The following is a 22,979-nucleotide window of genomic DNA, read 5'->3' as shown; positions in this document are numbered from 1 at the left end:
ATAGTCACACAATGCTCTCCATTGGGAATATGATCACTGAACAATTTTGCAGTTCTTAAACTGTGCAGTCATAAGTTGGTTTGTCATTGTTACTAATTGCTGTCAAGTTGGCTTCAGTTTATGGCAGTTCTACAAATTAGAGACCCTCAAGACACACTCATTTGGATCAAGGTTGGTCCAGATCTTTGTCTCTAAAGTCCCCTCCATGTACCAACCATATCTGACAAACCATGAGTAGTAAGACCACTGAGTTTTTCAAATTGTGAATGCATATTATGCATTGAAAGCAGCACTCTCAAATATATATTCTCTTCTCTTTTCAAATAATTTTAGTAGTCCTTTACAGATATGCCTTCTGTATAAGTAGGTAGTCTTACAGCTCCCCACCCTCACAGCCTTTCTGCAGCCTCTTTGAGAAGAAACCATTTTCTATCCAGCTCACCAATGATCAGTTGTGATTGAGTGGGTCCTCAGCAGGGAAACATTTAGCTGTGACCGAGCAGGGACCCATTCACTTTGACAGCAGCTCCACAAACAGATGAAAAGTTTGAGTGAGTTTTGGAAAGCTGAGAGCACAAAGATACTCAGAAGAGTGATGGAGTACAGAGTTCAGAGGACCACCAAAGCCCTCAACAGTCTTTGGAAGAATAGGAAAGCTCAGGAAGAATAGTAGAACCATAAGTAGTGTTATGGCAAGGCTGGCACAAAGAATGTTAATGAAGACAATGAGGATGTGACCAAAGACAGGGCACATGGACAAATTAGCTGATGCAGCATCATGGGCCACACAAAGAGGTCTGGCAGACTGGATATAGCCTCATGAACCAAAGGTCCTTCATGATTAAAATAAGGAGTCATAAAATATGGTATCCCTAACTCAAACCTGTCACCTGCCATTAACTGATTTGGTGAACACAATGGCAAACTACTATTGCTTTTTTCAGCAGTAGGTTCTATAATACTGATTTATCCATTTTGTATGGGTTATTATAGAGATGTAAAGAATACTCTGATTTTTTCTTATCCTCAGTGAGAGATGATGTCTCGACAGATCCAAATACATTTCAAGAGTTGTTGAAGTTTTTCCAATACTTTTTCACATTTGGGTACTTTTTGCTGAAAAATGTGTTTGCACGAAACAATTGTATTTTTGCAGAACACAATGATTTTTTTCATGCAAAAAACCACTTTATTTTGCACACACGTTTTTTTTTCTTTTTAGATAAAAAGTTTGAAAATTCAAACAAACAAAACTCTTGAAAATGTTTGTTACTACTGGTGAAGAAAACTACATTTCTAATTACTGAGGCTATGTGAGAGAATGTGAGAAGCGCCTGAAAGATATGCGTAAATGCTCTAAATGCCTACTATACATCTTGTTAAGGGTCTAGCTTTTACCATCACCTCATGGCTAGTTGTTGTTTACCTGCTGAGTTGGTCTTGAAGTAAATCTAGCCTCTGCTCCACTTCACCATAGTTGATCTCACTCTCTGTTTCAGAGATGCCCCATGTGGCATGAGGTAATGCTGACTGACTGGATGATTCTTGGTGGCCTCTGCTGTGATCCTCCTCCCAGAATCTTCTCTCGGTGATGTCTGCCAAAATGGAAGATTATAAAAACTGAAGGTCAGCCAAGTACGCATATGGTTTGAATGAAGCTACTAATTGGGAGGTACATTAAGCCATGTTCCCCCCGCCCTAAAGTGACTTTCCTTTGTCTTAGTACTAATGCTCAGTTGCCGAGAAGAAACACTTCTACAGAACACTGAATTGAGTACAAGTGCAGATCATGCTAACTCAGTTATGAGGCTGTTTGAAGACAAATCTCAGGGACAGTTTAGAGCTAGAAGAAATGGGAAAACATTTGGTCAAAATAAGATGCCTGTAGGCCTTAACCATACTGAAGTAGATCCACACTTTGTTTCCACCACTGTGAACACTTCCTTGCAGAGACCCCTCCAGCTGAAAGGTGTTCAGAGTGGGGAACTGGCTTTCCTTGCAACCTTAGCATGACTTCCTGTGCTGTTAAAGGTTTTTGGGGGGCATAGGGCACTGACAATGCAGGGTGACCGGACATCTTCCTTTTTCAGAATATGTTCTACATTTCAACCTTATGCCCAGGAAGAATTTCAAAATGTCCTCCATTTTCAGCATGACTAAGAAGCATGAATGTATATTTCTTTTTTTAAAATAAATATCAATCAAGCAGCCAGTTACACGTATGGCAGAAAGGATTTCTGAAATGATGGGGCTACCACAGAAAAGGCTGTATTTCATTTCCTGCTAAGCTCATCTTTGCATCTGGTCTCAGGCACACTGAAATAAATATAATGGTTCCTATTGGAAGAAACATAAGTGAGACTACTAAACATGGGCTATAATACAATAGGTTTCAATCCAGTAGGAACTAATTATTGGGCATGTATTTTATATGTTTCAGTTACATATTTTATCTTTAGTGCCAGACACCTTGTACCATATTTGTAGTAGCAAGGTGAGATATAAATGTAGTAAGTAATACCATATAAATGTAGTATTTAAGAAGTAAATGTCTTATCATCTGTGCTGGAGATCAACAATGCTTTACAAGACACAGAAAAATGTGAATCCATGCAGTTTCAATGACTTCTTATATGACTGAATTTTGAATTCATGAATGGTCTTTACATAAATATTATAATAAAATCACCTATCAAAAATTAATATTGTACTATATAGGCATACATTTTGTAACAAAAATAAACATATATTTAAAAGTGTCTTAGAAAACCATGCTTCTCATTAATTCAATGTTTAAAAAAGTGACAGCAAAAATAACCAGACTGAATATTGTTAAAAAATAAATAAATAAAAATAACCCACACTCAAACACATACCCTTATCAAAGATGATTTGTTCGGTAACACTACTAAATGCCCCAGGAAAGGAAAAAAGAAAATTATCTTTCTTTGGTTAAAATGAAAATATATATCCCTTAAATCTGCTCGGTTTAGCCCAGAGTACAGTTTGCACTATGTTACCTTGGAAAATGTTGCCATAGCTGCAAGAACACATTTCTAGTGGCTAAAAAGAAAAAGGCAAGCTTCAGATGTATGAATTGCAATGTTATATAGATGAAGCCAAGGATACCAGAATTTGCTTACAGTTAGCAGTCTGGCATACCAAAACATTCTGTGCTCTATTGGATTGATGTTTGATGGAGTGAAGTAATGTGGGATTCATTCAGACCTAACAGTCTTCCTTTGCGTGGGCATATTTATGCACACGGGAAATCAGTGAAAGCACACAGACATCACATGGAGTGTGTAGAGAATGCATTGGCATCGGAACTAGGTATTTTACATAACCTTAGGCATTTCATTCATTTATACCTAACAAACAGCTTTCATGTTATCTGTCAGCAGCCCAGTTCTGGAAACTTTACCTGTGAATCTCTGCCAGTGAAAATGCTATAGTGGCACATTATGCTTAATTAAGAAATATGTTTAGGCCACAATAAGGCACAATCCATCAAACACTGTTCTTACATGGCTATCATGAGGCTAATGTGCCCATCAACAAATTTAGCAGAATTATATTTTAAATCCACATTATACTAAGATAGCTTCTCATAGTCAAGACACAGTGTGTATGTGTGCATTGGTGGGGGGGGGGAGGTCATTCATAAATCAATCCCTCCCATTTCCCCCACTTTCAGTATTTTTTATGATGTGCCCATTTAATGTGTGACAGCAAATAAAATTTAGCTACTTGTCATAGGATTTAATGTAATCACAAAAGAATGCAATATGAGATTTTCCAACAGATGGTGCAATGAAGCTACCATTCATTTGAGTCCAACAAATCTCATTTCAAATTTTCAAAAATTCCTACTCATTTTACAGACTGAAAACTAGGGAATGCAGCAAACTAGAGATCTCCCAGTGCTCTATTTTTGATCCCATTTAGGGAGAAAGGCAGGATATAAATGCAGTACACACACACACACACGCGCACACACACACACAGAGGCACTACTGTTGTATCACACATGTAAAGAGTTGGATGATGGGATGGATGGATGGATGGATGGATGGATCATTTGGGAAATTCTCATGAACTTTGTTGCAGTTTCCTGAGTGGGATTAACATGGGAAATTCCTATACAGTATGTTCTGCCCATCCCACATGACTCAGCCATGAATAAACTGTAGCCAGGTAAAACAACAGTAATATATGAAATGAGCCAAAGTGGCCACCATAATCTGGGAGTCAAGCAGGAATTTTTCCCATCATAGACAGGCTAATTGCTCTGGATGGCTGGGGGATTTATTCTTTGGCTTGTTCTTCTGCAGTATCTGAGTTGAACTGTATATCTTCTGCAGGCATCTTGAGGTTGTTGGCAAGAATTGCCCCTTTCTGCTGACTGGGGCAGAAATTCATTTAGATTAAACTATGACAGTTTAATATATGAAGGAGTCTGTTTTGGCATAGTGAGCTGCTCTTGCTGATCTGTTGTCCCCCTTTATGCTTTGTGTGATAGTCACAATTTCCTGAGCAAATAGATTTTCCCAAATTAAAGGGAGTAGTATTGAAAGAGAATCATGGGCAATATAAGACATCAAAAATGACCATAAGAATAGCATTAAATCTACAAGGACACACAAATGCTAAAAATCAGTCAAGCCTTTTGAAGAAATAACTGCTTGAATTATGCTTGCTGGAAGGGATTATATTCTTACATATAATTTATCCAGGAATAATAAAATGGCTCATAGTAAGGATATTTAATGTTCCAGAAATCCTTAATTCCGCAAAACACATACATGGATTACCTTTACAAGAATGACTTCTTCTGTCAGTCTGGATTCTTTCTGTCGTGCGTACCATCTCTTCAAGGTCTAGGACTGCTGTCTTTCCCAGTACAGAAGGGTAGCCTATTATCCCAGAGAACAAAGGTTTATGCTCATCATCAATGGATGACACAAAAGACGATGACCTGCTTCTTTTTTCCTCAGAGTGTTTCTTGGTGCCCTGATGATGTTTGGTGTTGTCCACCAAATCTAAATCCTCTTTGCCATACTCTGTTTAAAAAACAACAAAAACAAAACATCATCATCATCATTAAAAAAAGAAGTTTATTATTGTCCTTGTGGAAACAGTTATGTCACTACTCAGCAAGTTTGATTTTAAAGACAATGTGACACTAAGAGAAAGGTTGAAGAAAATTCTATTTATTTTGGCAAGTAGATCCTATGATTCATCTCTGCTATGATCACAAGTGGTATCCTTGGGCTTAGAAACAAGTGTTGTGTGCAAATAAGTACAGTCGGCCCTCCATATCCACAGATTCTGCATCCACATGTTCAACCATCCATGGCTTGAATTTTTTTTTTAAAAAAAAGATTCAAAATAGAAAAGGTTTGTTTTGGGGATTTTTAAAAATAATACTTCCAAGTCATAGATAGTAGAATCTGTGGATATATGAACAGAATGGATGGAGGAGAAAATGCTGAAACTGGCACAGCTAGATAATGTAACTAATTTAGTAAAAAAGAACACCGTAGAGTCTTTATTTAAAACATGGAAACTTTATAGAATTTGTAAAAAACGACAACAACCCACACACAAGAGAGGGTACCAGTACTGGAGGGTTGGATGCTTAGATTTTTTAAAAATTCTTTTGTTTTCTAAATGAGAGAAATGTGTTTTTAATGGTAAAATTAGATACGGTACATTGAATAAGAAGTGATAAGAAGATACACGGAAGCTTAGAAAAACATTTAGATCACAATTAGAAAAAAGTGGGAAGTGTATTTTAAGGGGGGGAATGGAGGAATTTGTGGTTGTTGATGTTTGTTTATGTTTCTGTATTTTTATGTATATGTCATTTTCAGATATTGAATAAAACCTTTAAAAAAAAAAAGCAAATCTTATTTGGGCACTGTAAGGTTTGGTATTCCCTTCCAAATTACAGTAAGTCAGGTACCCTCTGATTTATTGTAAAACCCTTGCAGCTGCCTCAGACAGCCTTTCCATACTTCACAGTGAGAAGGCAGGATCGGAGAAACCTCACACTACATCCCCATAGCCAGATGCAAAATGATGACATCAGTGCTGAGATCCCCAGAGGACCATTGTGCTGTAGCCATTGTGTGTCTGGCTATCGGAGATACCTAGATGTTCCTCTGATCCTGCCTGACCACTATGAAAAACATAATGGCTGCATGGGGTGGCTTTAAGAGCTTTCTAGGAAGTTGGAGGGAGAATATATGGCTCAACAGAGTATAGGTGCACTTACAGATATTTATGCCATGCTGACAGATGTTGGATTCAGCACCTATTCAGAAATAAGCCCCATTAACTTCAAAGGACAACTGTGGCTGAGATCCTAGACTGAGAGACATATTATACATGCATAACTATGATATGCCTCCTGTCCAGTTGCTCAAATGCACTTTTTCTCTGCTGTAGCCCCCCCTCCCCATATGGCATCAAGCCCATAAGTTCATCCCATGATTCCTTTTTTGCTGCATTGCTGATGGTGGAGATCCTAATTTGTTTAAACCAGAGTTCCCTGTTGAATTTTGGTTTAATGTTTGTTTATCAGGATAGTAAAGCCCTGAGTTAAAATGTTTTTGAAGACTGGAAACCTGGTGTCCTTTCTCTTTCGTCCTGTCCTCGCCATCCCAAAAAAGTTCTTCCTTAATAACAGGTGTGATAGTTGCTATCATTTGATTTACAACATGAGAGGAATTATCAAGTAATTCTCCAATAAACACAAATGAAGTTCAGAAATCATTGAAATACGTACTTGTTGAGGGTTCTATGAATGATGTGAGGCTGTAGTATTGATAACTGGATCTGAAATAATCTCTGTGTTGTGACTTGATTGTCAAAGAAGTCTGGGATTTGATTAAGATGTTCCTACACCCTCCCTTTAATACTGAACAAAGACTTTTCATGAAGCGAAACTGCATTGCTGAATCAATTGTTCTACTCTTGGCAAATTAAGTGATTGAGGCACTAGAGATAAAGGATAAAAGAGCTGTGCAGATATTCTCTAAATTCTGTATGAAGCTACTGCAGAAACAGTTGCTATAGTAACTTGCCAGGATAACATGAAGTGTGGGATGAAATAAGTACCACTCCATGCTTAGCACTTCAGTGGAAAGACATGCTCAGGCAATAGTATGTATCCTTATAGGAGCAAGAGGGAAAAAGAAGATTTCAAGGACAGATTTCTCATTAGCAGATGAAGAGAAGTACTAGCTCTCTCAGAACAAAATGCTCAAAATGCTAAAAAGAGTGTAGACTGTGTGGCTCTCCAGAAGTTGTTAGACTGCAGTTCCCATCAACCTTAGCTTGCGTACCCAATGGTGAAGGGTGATGGGAGCTGCAGTTCAACAGTCTCTAAGGAGTCTTCCCTTATCTGATGTAACAAATAGTAAAGTATGTGCAACTGTAAAAGTCACATATTCCTCCTGGTTGTTGACCCTAGTCTCTCCTTTCCTTAGTTTTCTCTGTTCTTCTTTGTATAATTTTTCAGACTGTAAGCACATTGGGACAGGGATCTGTTCTTCGAGTCTTGTTGAAATACACCACATTCCTTTTTCAAAAATGCATGAACAGTAGGACAGTCTTTACGATTGCCAGAGGAAACACTACATATGGTTCATTCACATATGTGTGTCCATCATTTGATGAATTCAATACAAAATTGTGGGTATATATAATTTCCAATTTTTCTGTTGGAATAAACTATAACAGAAAAAGCATTAGAGAAATAATTAATAGTATATATATTACTATGGTTTGTTTGGTCAAAGGCCCATAAAAACACACATACACAAAGAGAGAGAACTTCCATATTTCTCCCTCCTTTTGGTTCGTTATCCAGTTTCAGGATTTCTTTGAATGAAACGGTTTAACTAGACCACAGTAAGCAAGTTCAAGAGACCCACGGTCCATCTTTCCATTTGGAGGATCTTCCGTGGATGGCTTCATTCCTTTCATATATGAAGATAAGCTATTGGAACTGCACCAAGCACTTACAGCTTTTAGGGAAATTCTGGTTTTTGACCCTAAAACAAGCCATGCCCCCTCCCCACTCACATCTTCTTTCAGAAGAGAATTGTGCTCTTACAGGTGCAATTCTCACATTTTTTGGGGGGGAAAAGAATAAAAATGTGATTTTAACTCCTGATCAGGATTTATTTCAATATATTTCCAGGTCATTTTACAGAACTAAAGCAGCTTTGGTCACTTTGATGAATGACTTCTATTCTAATGAGCTCTATCCAAAAATAAGGATGGCTGTTTTAGCATTATCTGATCCCATTAATTGAGGTTGGGAATTGAAAATGGAGGTGTGAGGCAGAGTTAATCTGCTCCTATGTGCAGGGTCTGCTCCAGAATTAGAGCTTGGGAAAGTTACCTTTTTGGACAACCTCCAGAATGATGAGAAGAATTATTTTATTTATTATATTTATTTCATTAATTTCCATAGCTCTTGCAAGACCAGCACTGTGTTGTGTTGTATGTTGAGATCCAAAATAATGAAAGACATTCTGCCACCCAGAAGCAGCTGCTAAAAATTCCATAGTAGCCATGGGCTAGAAGGTTATTATTTTGTTCTTCAGGTGGCAAGGTGTGTTTGCTCATATGAAATGTGCAGGTCATTCGGGCAAGTCACCTCTGTCAACTGACTTTCTGTGTATCAGTGTGAAGAGCAGCTTAAATATTTCATGGGGGCATTTCCTTGACAGGTTTGTTGTCACTCTTGGCTTTATGCTTCAAACATGCCCTTTGATGGAAAGATAATGTCATTCTATTTAACAGTAAGATGCTGAGCTAAAAACTTCTTTGTTCTAGGATGCAAGATTAGTCTAATAACTTAGAAAACATAATTTATATAGTATCAGCAATTCAGAGGTACCTTAAATTAGTATGCGAAGAATCAGAATTACACCATAGTAAATGGAGAACTGAGAGCCAATATGATGTAGTGGTTTGAGCATTGGACCAGGACACTGGGAGACCAGTGTTTGAATCAGCCATGGAAACGTACTGGGTAATATTATGCAAGCTACACTCTTTCACCCTCAAAGGAAGGCAAGGGCAAACCCCTTCTGAATAAATTCTTCCAAGAAAACCCAATGATATGTTCACTGTAAGTTTACCATAAATCCAAAATAACTTGAAGGCACATAGATGTTCTGCAACCAGACAATTTTTTGGCTAGGCAATGATCAGGTAATAAGGTAAGAGCTAACGAATGGAAAACTGTTAGTTTAATAAACAGTACTAACTTATCTAAGAAGGAGTAGGCCTTTTTGAATAAAATGGGATTTAATTCTACGCACCACGGAGCCAGTGTGGTTTAGTGGTTTGAATGTTGGACTATGACACTGGAGACTAGGGTTTAAATCCCCATTCATCCCTGGAAAATCACTGAGGGGCCTTGGGCAAGTCTCAGCCTCTGTAAGTCAGAAACAACATGAAGGTACACAACAACAGCAAGTGGGATTAAATCCCCTTAGACATGTGGGTTAGACGTTATAGGATTTGCGGGCTGATTCACAAAAGTCTGTACTGGAGAAAGGAAGAAGTAGTTTTTAGCTAGAGAGCCAGTCCTTTAAACCTTAGCAATCTCACTAACAAAGCAGAATTTCAACTATTAACAGGTTTCTGTGGTGATGTAAAGACAAATTGGGTTTCTGTTCTTGTTGGATTAACTTCCTTCTGTAACTGGGACAATATCACAAGTTCTGTAGTATTGCAGTCTAGGATTCTAGGGTCAACAAGGATTTTTTAAAAAATCATATTAAAGAATGCCCAATTCACCCATGCACTGTGAGCTCTGAAGAACACCAAACACACATATGCTACAATAACATTGCATGCACACAAATTAGTTGAGTAGTTTCAAATACTGTACTCTTTTAATAGACACCCATTTTCATTACCCAATCAACATTTAGGCTGCCTCTGCACTGCCTAAATAATCCAGTTTGACTTTAAATGGCTCAATGGAATTCTGGGAATTGTAGTTTGTTGTGGTACCAGAGATCTCTGACAAAGAAGGCTAAATGTCTCACAAAACTACAATTCCAGGAATCCCATAGTATTGAGCCATGGCAGTTAAAGTGGTGTCAACCTGGATTATTTCTGCAGTGCATGCAGCCTTAGTGCCCATGTTTGTGATGAACTTTTCATCAAGCATGATTTTTTTAAAAAGAGGGTTTAATTACCTTTATCAATGTCACTTTCAAAAGACAACTTCCGTCTTCGGAGTTTCCCGTTATCACCATCTGAATCATTCATGGGGTGTGGCCTTATTATGAGATCAGTCTTGAGAAGTGAGAGATCCACATGTCACAGATTAGACACTTTCTTATTATATTTCTAACAACTTTTCACAAGTTAACACTGGATTGCAACCAGACTTTGCTAACAAAAAAGGATGAACTATTCATATCTATAATCTGGTGCAGGGACCCACTGGTACAAATAAGGATAGCAGACTTTTGCCTACTGTCTCACCTTCTGCAGCCCATGGCTCTAAATCCTCTATCATTCTAGAGGGATCCCAAGTACTCTGAATCAGAGTTTGGAGGGTTCAAGTTTGAGAAAGTGGCCAAATTTTCTCAGAGAGATGGAGGAAGTGGACAAATTTGCCTTCTTCTTCTATTGATGGAAGCAAACTCTGGATGCCCATCACAGATTTTTAATATTTTAAGCAAAAGAAAAAATAAATCCTTTTCTGGGTAATGCTCACAGTTTAAATTATATCCATGGATGGTACTTAAGAGGAGATTGGTCCAGGAAGAGAAAGTTAATGACTGTACAAATGTTAATTAAATTGCATTTTCCATCTTGTACGCAGAATAATGATTTGTTAGCGTGTGCATGAGAGTAGGTGAAAGTACATTTAGTGCTGCATTTCAGAAATAAGCATGAAGGGAAATAAACTGAGGAGATCCCCTTTTGGGATGTGTATTACTGTAGATAGTAATATAGGAGCTGATTATAATTATAATATAATTACACAATAATGGTGATAAAAGTTGCATTACATAACAATAAGATTGGTAAATTATACACTCTTTTGTTTTATTTTTCTAGCTCTTCTTCCTTTGATACTGATAAATTGGGATAGTATATCCACCACTGCTGAAACCAGCTCTTTCCCCTTTCTGCTATTAAAACAAAAATGAATTATCTTCACTACCCTTTATGGGAAAATTAACTGTGCCAATGTTGTCTCCCCCCCATAAAAATGAAGATCAGCCCAGGAGGAACCAGACATCCCTCACCCTAGGAAAGTGACAGCCAAATACTGGAGCTAAAACAGTATTAAAGGGGCCCTGTGTTTTGCAAGGCTTCACCATTTCAGACTGCAGGCAAAATTTAACATTTCATTGTTCAAACATAAAATACAACCCCTCACACAATTACCAGCATTTCAGAGAACAGCTACAGAGAAACTTTACCCTTCTACACACACACACACACACACACACACACACACACACACTTTGTATGTTCCGGAAACATTTTGTGTAAACAAGTGTTTAATTATCCTGTCTTCCACCTGAATTGCATATCCCACTAGCTTTGTATATACTGGATAACTGATGATTACCACAGTGATACTGCTTGGTAAGCCATTTGTTTGGGTAAATATAAATTTCCATTCAGAAAGATATAAATTTATCATTTTATTGCTGCTTTGTTTCTTCAAATAGTTGACTAGAGGCAAATGTATAATAAAATTAGCCTCATGAATTGACCCAATACTAGAGGGTGAATTCAGATGACATCATGATTTGGAAGCTTGCATCATGAGTCTTTCCTTGTCTACTAGTCCACATCCATCCTCAAAGGGGGAACACCCTCTCTTATTTCTAATTAATATTACCAATTCAACTTCACTTCTTTCTGGATTTATCTGACCCCATATCCTCTCTGTCTTCTTCATGTATACGGCTAACCCTGCCAGAGTTAGCAGAGTTTGGGCGCCACAAAGACAGCAATTTTTGGGGCAGTCATTTAATCTATTATTATTAGATTTTTTTTCTTCCATAGAAGGCAGGACCACATTTAGGATTTTCTGTCTCATATGCCAAAATAACCTGGCTAGTTTTGGATTGTCTGTAGCTCGACATAAGATTGTATGTGGATGTTTTAACTTGTTGTTAGCTGCTTTGGTTGTGTTATTACAGAAAAGTGGGATAAAAATAAAAATTTTATTATTTTTATTTATTATTTTATTTAAGCCAGTGGGAACAAAGTGGGTGTCATCTGCGTCTCCACCTCAGGCAACAGCAACAGGGGCTGGCTTTGCCCCAGCGTTTGAACGGAAGAAAAGAAAGGTGTAACACTGCTTCTGTCCTCCCTACCTCCCCATTTCACATCCTATAAATTTCTAGCACAAACCTCAGCTGATTTAGTAGCATAGTATAGGCATTCAAAGAATAGGGGCAAGTGAAAATCCCAAAGGAATGTCAACACAGCAAATACGAATGTACTGGGCATGGAAGTACTAGAGAGGTCTCACTCTCTACAATGGTATAAATTTGCGGTCTGAAGGAAAATTTCATTTCAGGGGACAGAATTCTTATTAGGGGGTGTAAATCCCTCGTTTTGGTCTCCTCTGTAGTGATATCCCTGGTCAACACTCCATTAACCCGTATGGCAATCTTCTCCCACAGGAAGATGCCTTGTGCAATAGATTTTTGTTTAAAAATATATATATATATATATTTTAAAAAAATAGCATTTCTAGAACTATTTTTTGTAACAAGAAACAGAGGTTGGCAAACATATATTCTGCAGGTTGTTCATACTCTTTATTCTGGTAGTCCCACTTCAACTCAATAACTGGAAACCCGGCTGACAGTTCCTGAACCCAGACACAATGTATTTGCCTTTGAAAGGTCCAGATCAACTAAACAGTCTTCACTTTGGTCATATTAGTCTGGCAGGTGGCTTGCAAGACAGGACCAAACTAAGCCAAATAAATAGTATCTGAAATCCTCTCTGTGTTCCTTACTGTTTCTTGTTCAAAAACATAGACTTGTTAATTTGGAAGATCTGTATGTAAATGGATCTTGTTGCACATTTGAGACTAACTGAAAGATAGAGGTTGGCAGCATGAGCTTTCCTAGACTTGAGTCTACTTCCTGAGATGCATGTAACAGATACAGCATGCATTTGAGGAAGTACTGTATGCTCAAGTCTAGGGATGCTCATACTACTAATTTCTTTCTTTTAGTCTCAAAGGTGCAACAAGATTCCTTTGCATAGTGTTTCTTGTTCAGTTTGACTGAGCTCTGCTGTTAATGTTCAGACTAGTATTTCTTTCTATCCTGTCTTTTGCCAATATGCATGAAGAAAAGTTGGAGAACACAGGGACGGAAGGGGAAACTCACATGAGTTACATGAGAACTGAGGCAGAGCCAGCCTAAAGGGTTTGTCATTTAAGATTGCTGCCACACTGCAGAATTAATGCAGTTTAACTGCCGTGGCTCAATGTTATGGAGTCCTGGGATTTGGAGTTTGTTGTGGCACCAGAGCTCTCTGACAAAAGAGTAAAGATCTCAAAAAACTACAAATCCTAGAATTACATAGCATTGAGTCATGGCAGTTAAAGCAGTGTCAAACTGCATTATTTCTGCAGTGTAGATCCAGCCTAAGCCAGAAAATCCAAATCAAAATTGAAAATAAAATAACAACAAAAATAAATCAGACAATTTATGATTTCATGGTTCCTCAAACTACTATTATTGTAGAGGTTCTAACTTTTATTTTTTTAAAAACCTATTTTAGTTCTCATGCAGGCTTAATTTTATTCAAGTTATTTTTTGTTTTTCTTTTTTATATAAAATATTATTTGTGCTAATAGCAAAACAATACCATTTTCTTACAATTCTTGAATCATTCATATTCATTGTTTTTCACTGTTGAAAGGCTATCCAAACATTATATTTCACATACCTTAGGATTTTCGTGTCGCAAATTGAAAGTGAGCTCCAGATTGGTGAGAAACAGGTCAGAAAACTCAGGGTACATATCCAAAACTTCTAGTAGGTCTTCTCGTTGAATCTTATGCAAGTCACAGTAAGTTAAAGCTCTCACATCGGCATTTGACTTCCCTGGTTTTGCATAAAGATGTACCATTTCTCCAAAAATATCATTTTTGCCTGTAGCAGTAATGGGGGAGGAAAACAACAGACAGAGAGAAAACTTACAAGGAATTCACTTATGCCCCTCTTCCCACAAAAAGAAGAAACACAACATAGTCTCTCAAAGCATTTAAAAAGGAATTGCTGACAACACAGCCTTCCGAGAAATACTACATATCCTGACTACAGTCACCCCTCTGTTTTTGTGGGGATCTGTTCTGGACGCCACCCCCCGTCCTGAGAAAACAGAAAATCACCAATATTCAAGCCCTATTGGCTTGAATGGTGACACAGGCCCCATTTTGTCCTCCTCCGTTTGCCACTCATGAACGAGCGAGGGACGCAGACTTAAAGTCTGCCAAAACAGTAGGGCGACTGTAATCTTTATATATACAATAAAATTATATGGTAGTTTCTCCTTGATTGTACCATTCATACTGGAAGTGGGGGAATAATCACATGATTATTTCCTTCTTTTGGGAGATTGAATGGGGAAAGGCAAGACAAAACACAAAAAATCATCACGTGTAGAGACTTGTCTGCATGGAAAGACAGAAACAGTTCTACCCTGTTTCAGATTTCACCTGTGCAGACACTGGTGCCCACTGAATAATATGGGGCACAACTGTCCATGTATTTTTTCCATCCACTTGGGGGGCATTGATGGAAAGGGGCCATTGTAAAAATCAAACTGGTGGTTGTGAGAAGCACAAACAAGAAGCAAGGACCCTTATAGCTGTGGGTCACTATGGCCTCTTGGAATTAGAGTGCTTTGGTGCCATTTTGTGTTTATGTGAATTCTAATATCAGACTGTATACTATGGGCTTGACTCTCTCATGGGGTTCACTGGCTCTCTCTGTGTGGGGAAAGTTTGGAGGTGCTTCCAGGGTTCTTGGGGAGGTGCCTGCCATTTAGACCCCATTCTTCTCCTTTCTGATTGTGCTTTTCCCTTCACGAGCTGAGCCCATAAATGTCTACTAGCGCAACAGTGATATATGCCTGGTTTTAGTGTAATGTGAGTTTAATATTGCACTAAAATCCTACATACACTTACCTGGGAGTAAGTCCTACTGAATCAATGGGGCTGAATATAACTGTGAGGTGACTTATCTTGGTTTGCTCTAGAAAGCTTGAAGCTCCTGTTTACACTTGGTACACACTTTCGATTTAAACTCATTTTCCTTCACATTGATACACTGACAATATTGGCTCTTGTCTAAACATAGAAAATCATTCTTGGATCAGGAGCAGCAATTTTCCCAGACATAAGGAAAGCTTTCATGGCTTACCCAGAATAGCTACAACCATATCATTCTTAAGGATTTCAATGGAGCCTCGTGAAAGGAAGTAAAGTGCAGTCAGAACATCACCACAATGAACAAGTGTATCGCCAGGAGGTGCATGCGTAGTTTTAAACTTCATTGCCAATGCTCGGAGACAACCTTTGCTGGCTCCCTGGAATGCCTTGCAGTTTTGAAGTAAGGTTTGATTGAGATGGAGACAGATATCAGCTTGTAAACATTCTGGAAAGCCCTTTAGGACCTGATGAAGACAAGATGAGAGTTTAGAACAACTTAAACTACAAATTTGCCTATAGTTTGGGGTGCTTCTTTCTTGTTCACTGAGGAGGCACTCAGATTTAAAAAACAACAACAACAACATGCAACAACACCCTTGCTTAGGACAAAGGTGTTTGAATAACTTAACTGACATGGTGTATGTCAGAACTGGTTGGGAGCATTGGTTTAGATAAACTTGCTGTAACTGTGTAGTGTGAAAGGTCCTCTTAGGTCCTTTCACACTACACAGTTATAGTACTATGATTCCACTTTTACTGCCATAGTGGAATCCTATGGAATCCTGGTGCTTGTAGGAGGTGCTACAGCATTCTGGCTAGGAATTCTAAAGGCCCCTCCATAAACTGTAAATCCCAGGGTTCCCTAGGAAGTTGCCATAACTCATTCCATATGATGGAATCATAGTGTTATAACTGTGCAGTATGAAAGGACCCTAAACATATAGAGTCTGCTATATGGAAACCACATTTTTTCAATAGTTTTTTTCATTTGCATAATAGAATAAAAACAACTGTGTCCAAATATCCACCTGCAGATTAGTATGTAACTGTAAAGTTAACTAGGATTCACTAAGCCAGCTTTCTCCAACATGATGCTTTCAGATTTTTGGAATTCATCTCCCTATCCCCGACTGTAGGCCATACTGGATGAGGCTGATGGGAAATGCTGTCTGAAACATCTGAAGAGCACCAGGCTGGAAGAGGCTTCACTAAACTGCTGTTTTCTGGCTTATAGATTTCATATGTTGTTAGTGAAATGGATGTCTTTTCGGAAGGAAATCTCTGGGTGCAAGGTAGAGAGAAGAAAGTCTGTGCCCAAAGACTTTGGGAAAAAGGAGGATGCAGTGTCTTCCAGGTAAAATGTATGGCTGCTAATGGCTTCCCTAGAATCCAAGGGGCAGGGTGAGAAAGACCAATATCTCAGTAAGTCAGTGACAGTCATTCACTTGAACAGGAAGAATTTGAGAGAAATCAACCAGGTACCCTTCCCCACACGCAGCTTACTCCTGTCCCCAGACTGCAAATATGGTGGCTTAGTTAGACTTGCCTTGGGCAGAGAGAAGAGTTTCCTCCTTTAATTGGTGTCTGAACTGATGTAGGATATGTACACCAAGAAGTAGTTTCAGGGTGCTACAGACTGTGGTGGCCCTTGTCCCATTTCTGACTATTCTCAATTTGGAGATGCATGGAGGCAATAAGAAATCCTAAGCAAACTAGACATGCACTTAAATCTCTCTGTACAATGGACCCTTCCTAATAGCAGGCTTGCAATCTACAGATATTGCCCTGCCCCATGTTCAATGGCAGCATCTACTTAATTTGGGGACTGTATCTACTTAATTTGGGGACTGAAGCATGCAGGGAGGGAGACAGTTAACTCTTTCTTTCCCTGCTACATCCCTGACAAAAAGCTCTCCTCTGAATTTCCTTCTTTGGAGGAAACTTCCCATTCATGTCAGTGCAGCATTTTCTTTCAAAGTAACATCAATTGCAAAGGAATAATTTTGTTAGGATTGCTTCAGAGCTGTAAACTCAGACATTGTGAATTCTCTCCCCATCTCCTGTAGAAGATGTAATGTAGAGTTGAACCTCTACTCTCACAGGTTTAACTTTGTGAACCTGATTATCCAAAAGTTTGCCATCAATAATTAAATAGGAATTTTTTCCTCTAGGCTAGACTGCTTTTGCCTTTGGAGCAAATGAGCACAAGCACCTTCGAGGCACTGTTGTGGCACTTTTGGGCTCTTGTTCCAAAGGCAAAGGGAGTGGCTGCCATGCTTCCCAAAGGTGAGGGAGCTCATCAGCCACAGGCTTCTGCTTCTGGAAAGAATGAAGTGAAGCATCTTTCTGTTCACCTCACTCATTCAAATGGTAAATGGGGTGGCTGCCACAGTCTCCAAAGGTGGGATACCCCACCACCCATCCACTTCTGCCATTGGCAAGAGCAAAAACATTGCAGCAGGGGCTCAAAGGCATTTGTGCACATTTGTTCCAAAGGCATAAGTGGGAAGCTGGTGTTAAACATTAAAAGTTAAAGTTTTGGGGTGGGGCTGGAGATATTGTGGGTTTTCGACTGTTGTGGGGATTCTGTGCCCCTAACCACCATGCATGTAAATTTAACATGTTTGACTGTTCATGGTAAATGCAAAGACACATTTAACCTCCCATTTAATTTGGCCTCAAATGTCTTTGATGACCTACTTTTTCTTAAAACAAAAGTACTTTTTAAGTTAAAAGAATTGATTGTTACTGGTGAGGATATTTATGGACCCTGAAATTTTTTTGTTCTTTTCTCATTGAGAGGGCAGCAGTATCTCAACTGATTAATATGAGTAAGTATGCAAAGGGATCTTGTAGCACCTTTGAGACTGTTAGTTTCAAAGCTGATACAAGATCTCTTTGCACACTGATTTTCCAGACTAATACGGTTAGGTCTCTGAGTTCTAGGTGTAGCCCCAGCTCTCTGTTTTTCGGCCTTCTATCCATAATTCAGTCACATTAGAATGTAACAAATTTACTCTTCAGTTATTGTATAAAATGTTATGCAGATATAACAGGTAATGTTTACAGAGTAAGGTGTATCTGTTTTTATAAGATGATATTGAAAGGGAAGGACTGTGCAGCTTAACTGTACCCTGTTATTCCTTCAGTACATCATGAATCTTACTGATTTTATTAGGTAAAGGCAGTTCATCATTCTGATGGTGGGTTGCCCTTTTTGGCACTAGCAGCTGTAGAAGAAACACAGTGGCCATAAGTTTGCACCTGGGATTGAAAAAGTATGTTCCAATTTATCCAGAAAGCAGAACTTGGAAATAACCTGTGGCAAATAGCAACATTACCTGTGTTTCTTTTATCGACCTAATGCTTGGTAATATTGTTACTTTTTTTGTGTAATGAGTACCATTTATTTGTTACTCTAAAACATCGCTTTGAGAAAGTCATTGTTGGGCTCCTTTTTTAATTTTTGAAGAATAAACGAACTAAAGGGAAGCTGTGAGTTATGAACTTCACTTTAAATAACTACTCTTGAAATAAAAAATAAGAAAACCAATGGCAATGAGGTATGTTTCAAAGCAATGTTGTAACAAGTAACTAATTAATATAAGATAGGTGACTTTCAAGGCTCTGTGTCAATAAATGACTTCATGAGGTTTGATGTGTGCATTTGTTTCTAATACCGTTACCTTATGCACCTCTTATACTTGATACCATACATAATCTATAGGTAATAGTGACTAGCTAATTTGAATACAATATAGATACTTATGCATAGAAAATCTGAAGATAGTTCTCCTGTTTTAGAACAAAGAAAATAAATGAAAATCCACTACCCCTCAGCCTATTTCGCCATTGCTTTAAAAAGTGTGTCAAATTGACATGAATGTAAATACAGTTGTCCCTCCATATTTGCTAAGGTTAGGGGAACAAGACCCCTGTGAATATGGAAAAACCGCAAATAACAAAAGTACTGTTTTTACCTGAGAGGACACCTCTCTAGGAATCTCTAGGTCCTCCAGTGCAACTCTGTGGTCAATGTCCAACATACACTGACCATAGAATGGCACTGGAGTAGCTACAAATGGTCTTTCAGTGCAACTTTGAGTTAAAGTTGACCATAGAGTTGCACTGGAGGACCTATACAGTCCTAGAGAGAACATATTAAAGAACTCCGTAAATAATCAAATCCGCAAATATCAAAGCTGCAAATATGGAGGGATGACTGTACATTTTAACTCCATAGCTAAAATATGACCATTTTGCAACTTAAATACTTTATTTTTTCAACAGGATTTTGTTCAACTTCAGCACAATAAAGGTCTGTGCAATGTCCTTATAACAAAAATATTAACCCCATTTCACCAACAGCAATATGAGTCACTATTACATTTGGTGTCAGAAAAACATTAAAGCCAAGCCATGATTCAAGAAATGACCTTAAATAAATGATTGATATGTTTCTGTGATGTGAAAGGAAACAACAGAACTTGTGCTGTAAAAAAGGAAAAAAAAACAGAGAACATTATTATAGCAGATGTTTGTCCTAGGAGTTGAACAATTTAATAACTTGGAAACAATTTGATTTGTAGTAGAGGTTTGTCAGATTACCTGTATCAACTAATGTATATATATTCGAGATTACATTTCGTAAAGGAAAATATAATTTTTAAATATTTAGTTCCTCAGCATTGGCATGGATCCACAGTAAGTGTTCCATAAGCAAAAGGACTCCCCCCCCCCCCCGGGACTATGGGTGCTTCTACATTGTAGAAATAATGCAGTTTAACACTTTAGGTACTGTAGCTGCATCCTATGGAATTGTGGGATTTGTTGTTTTACAAGGCTTTTAACCTTCCCTGTTAGAGAATGCTAAAGACCTTGTAAAACTACAAATACCAAGATTCTGTAGGATGAAGCCTTGACAGTTAAAATGGTGTTAAACTGCACTGTATGATTCACAAGAGCTTCCCTACAGAGGAAAAAGGTGGCTAGGATCTTAATTGATTAGTCCGAACTGGGTGGAGACCTACTGAATCAAGTGTTGAAAGCTGATAGACAAATCTAACTGATTCAATGACTCAACTCTCGTCAGGACTAAGCAAGATTTAGGCCACTGTGTGCGATTTTTCTTCAGTTTCTTTCTCTTCCACTGCACCTTCCATGCTATTCTGGAGAGTTCTTCAACTCTCAGCAGCAGGGTTTTTTTTTTTGGGGGGGGGGGCGGATAACAAAGAGACTTCAGGAAGAAAATAAAGTCACTTAAGATCACTTCCTGCAGCACAGACCTGTCAACTGAGCATGTATCCTCACTGCAGAAAGAAAGAAAGCAGCTTGATACTACTTTGACTGCCATGACTCTATCCTGTAAAATGCTGGAATTTGTAGTTTGGTGAGGCACCAGACCACTCTGTCAGACCAGGCTGAATACCTCACGAAATTACAAGTCCTAGGATTCCACAGGATGAAGCCATGAGAGTTAAAGTGGTGTCCAACTTCATTCATGCAGTGTGGAAGAGCTGTAGGTTTCAAGCATGTCTGGATTCCATACAAGAACTACAGCTAGACAGCAAAAAAACTTAACATCTTTTCAGTGAATAGTTGTTAGTACAGTTTGTAGTTGCCACATGATGAGTCAACACATATGAAAATGCCACATATTTGGTGGGTCTAATCTAGTTGGGATTAACAACAGAATCTAAAAATTTAGCACAGCATTCATATGAACAGCACCTTCAGCCCTGCTCAAGTGATTCCTCTACAAGTTTTGTAGTTCATAGTGTGTTACCACATGGTCTTTTCCCTTAAAAATCAAATGTGTTGATATAAATAAATATTTAAGGCCAAGAGCTGCAATGTCAAGCTATGATTTAACTCCCCATCTTACCCATGAAACCAACCTTAAAAGCCAATCAGCCATCCAGAATGATGGAGGTAAGTGCTGATGTCAACTGGGATGCTGCAAGATGATGTGACCAGCTTCCTCCCACCAAGGAGTGAGGCTCTTTCTGCACTGAAGAGTTATGAAAGGTTGTTGGCAGGAAGGGGCCAGTCACATCACCCTGGAGTCCCCTTGCTTGACATCAGCACAGACTTCCACTGCTCTGGATGGCAGACTGGTTTTTAGGTGGGTTTCAGAGTCATATGTGTTTGTGACAATAGTGTCCCCTACGGAACACAGCTGGTTGCAAAAGATCACCATAAGTCTGGAATGATTTGATGGCACACAACAACAACAAAACCTCTTTCATAATGCACAACATTGAAAATGTTACTTTTTTGGACCACATGTTGGCTGTGGGATTCTTGATGTTGTACTCCAACAAACAAACCCTTTATAGGAGTGAACGAAACACATATTTTTAGATTTGATACACAAGGAAGTCCTATTGAAATGAATGGAACTTAGCACTATGGGAAGCCATACCTAGAACTTTCTACACCATGGAGACTAAGGGCATTTATCACACCAGAATAACACTTCCTTCTTTGTAAACCTAGTCAGCTTTGTGAATGCTACATATTCTGATATTCTTGAACTACTTGCTTTGGGGCACCCTGGAGAAGCCATCTGACCTTAAAAGGACTACCAAGCACAATCTACCTCAGCTTAAATTTGTCACCTGTATTTGAATGAGTTGAACTTTATTTAGAACTGAATGAAGTTCTAACCTGCTACCACTGAGTGCAAAATTATTACCATAGGTTACTGCTGAGAGAAAAATTACTTCCTTCTGTAGAAATATATCAGGTCCTTTCCCCCTCCGCTTTGTCTAATTACATCTTTCAAAGGCTGTTTTGTATGCTCTGCAAGCATACAAACCCCCACAAAATACCATGCCATGCCAGTAATATGACTGTACATTAGTTTGTGAGGTACATTGGTGAGTGCTCTGTGCCTCTCAATAAAGCAGGAGTGGGCAACTAGGGGTTCTCCAGATGTTGTTGGGCTGCACTTCCCATCATCTCTAGTCAGTATAATGATGAAGGACCCTGGAAGTTGCACTATGTCAATAGCTGGAGGGCTGCAACTTGTCCACTTCTGCAGTAGGGAATCCAGCCACAGCCAATCCAGTTTGCTTGTGAAGAATGTGCCCTGAATACTGATTATCATTTCCAGTATTGAGAGGGAATATATCTCTGTATATCAGTGGATAGGGAATGTGAAATGGCAGTTGCAGTTGCACCTTGTCTCCTCCTAGTGATATTCTTATTGGCAGTTGATTGGTCATTTTGTTTTTGACCCTTTGCAATACAGGTTAGAGAAGGCTAAGCCATGTTTCATAAGATTTACTGTAAGACATGTGTGGCGCACGTGTGAGCTATTTATCTTCATGGTACACCCTGGTTATGTGTGTTATGTCTCTTGGCGCAGTGGTTAAATGCCTGTACTGCAGCCATTCACTCGAAACCACAAGGTTGCGAGTTCAAGACCAGCAAAAGGGCCCAAGCTCGACTCAGGCTTGCATCCTTCCGAGGTCGCTAAAATGAGTACCCATTTTTTTAAACAAATGCAATGCTCTTGGAGGCTTCCCGGAGTGGCAGCTTCCCTTTAGTGAGTGTTTTCCACCTGAAAAGAATCAGGAAAAATGTGGGAGCAGTGCTGCAAAAAGGAACTGAGGCCACATGAGGTTCACATTCCATACTTTCTGCACCCATACTTTCTGTATTGCCCAAGCTCGACTCAGGCTTGCATCCTTCCGAGGTCGCTAAAATGAGTACCCAGACTGTTGGG

The 22,979-nt window shown here is 38.8% G+C and overlaps 1 protein-coding gene across 10 annotated transcripts in view; it reads right to left on the bottom strand.

Annotated features, from left to right (window-relative positions):
• Positions 1 to 22,979, bottom strand: part of KCNH7 (potassium voltage-gated channel subfamily H member 7) — a 395,432-nt gene that overhangs the window by 16,388 nt on the left and 356,065 nt on the right. For 6 of the 10 annotated variants that reach the window (XM_042444685.1, XM_042444678.1, XM_042444694.1 and 3 more), the window contains 5 exons: positions 15,459 to 15,713; positions 13,981 to 14,186; positions 10,233 to 10,332; positions 4,815 to 5,063; positions 1,427 to 1,595 (listed from right to left, as the gene is read on the bottom strand). In XM_042444685.1, coding sequence (XP_042300619.1) covers positions 1,427 to 1,595; positions 4,815 to 5,063; positions 10,233 to 10,332; positions 13,981 to 14,186; positions 15,459 to 15,713 — 979 coding nt within the window. The remainder of the gene's footprint in view (positions 1 to 1,426; positions 1,596 to 4,814; positions 5,064 to 10,232; positions 10,333 to 13,980; positions 14,187 to 15,458; positions 15,714 to 22,979) is intronic. The other 4 variants (XM_042444665.1, XM_042444704.1, XM_042444698.1 and 1 more) reach the window with 2 other exon arrangements.

This window comes from Sceloporus undulatus, chromosome 1 (assembly GCF_019175285.1).
Source record: "Sceloporus undulatus isolate JIND9_A2432 ecotype Alabama chromosome 1, SceUnd_v1.1, whole genome shotgun sequence".
NCBI lineage: Eukaryota > Metazoa > Chordata > Lepidosauria > Squamata > Phrynosomatidae > Sceloporus > Sceloporus undulatus.
Note: the sequence above shows the minus strand (reverse complement) of the source record. Positions and strands in the feature narration are given on the sequence as shown.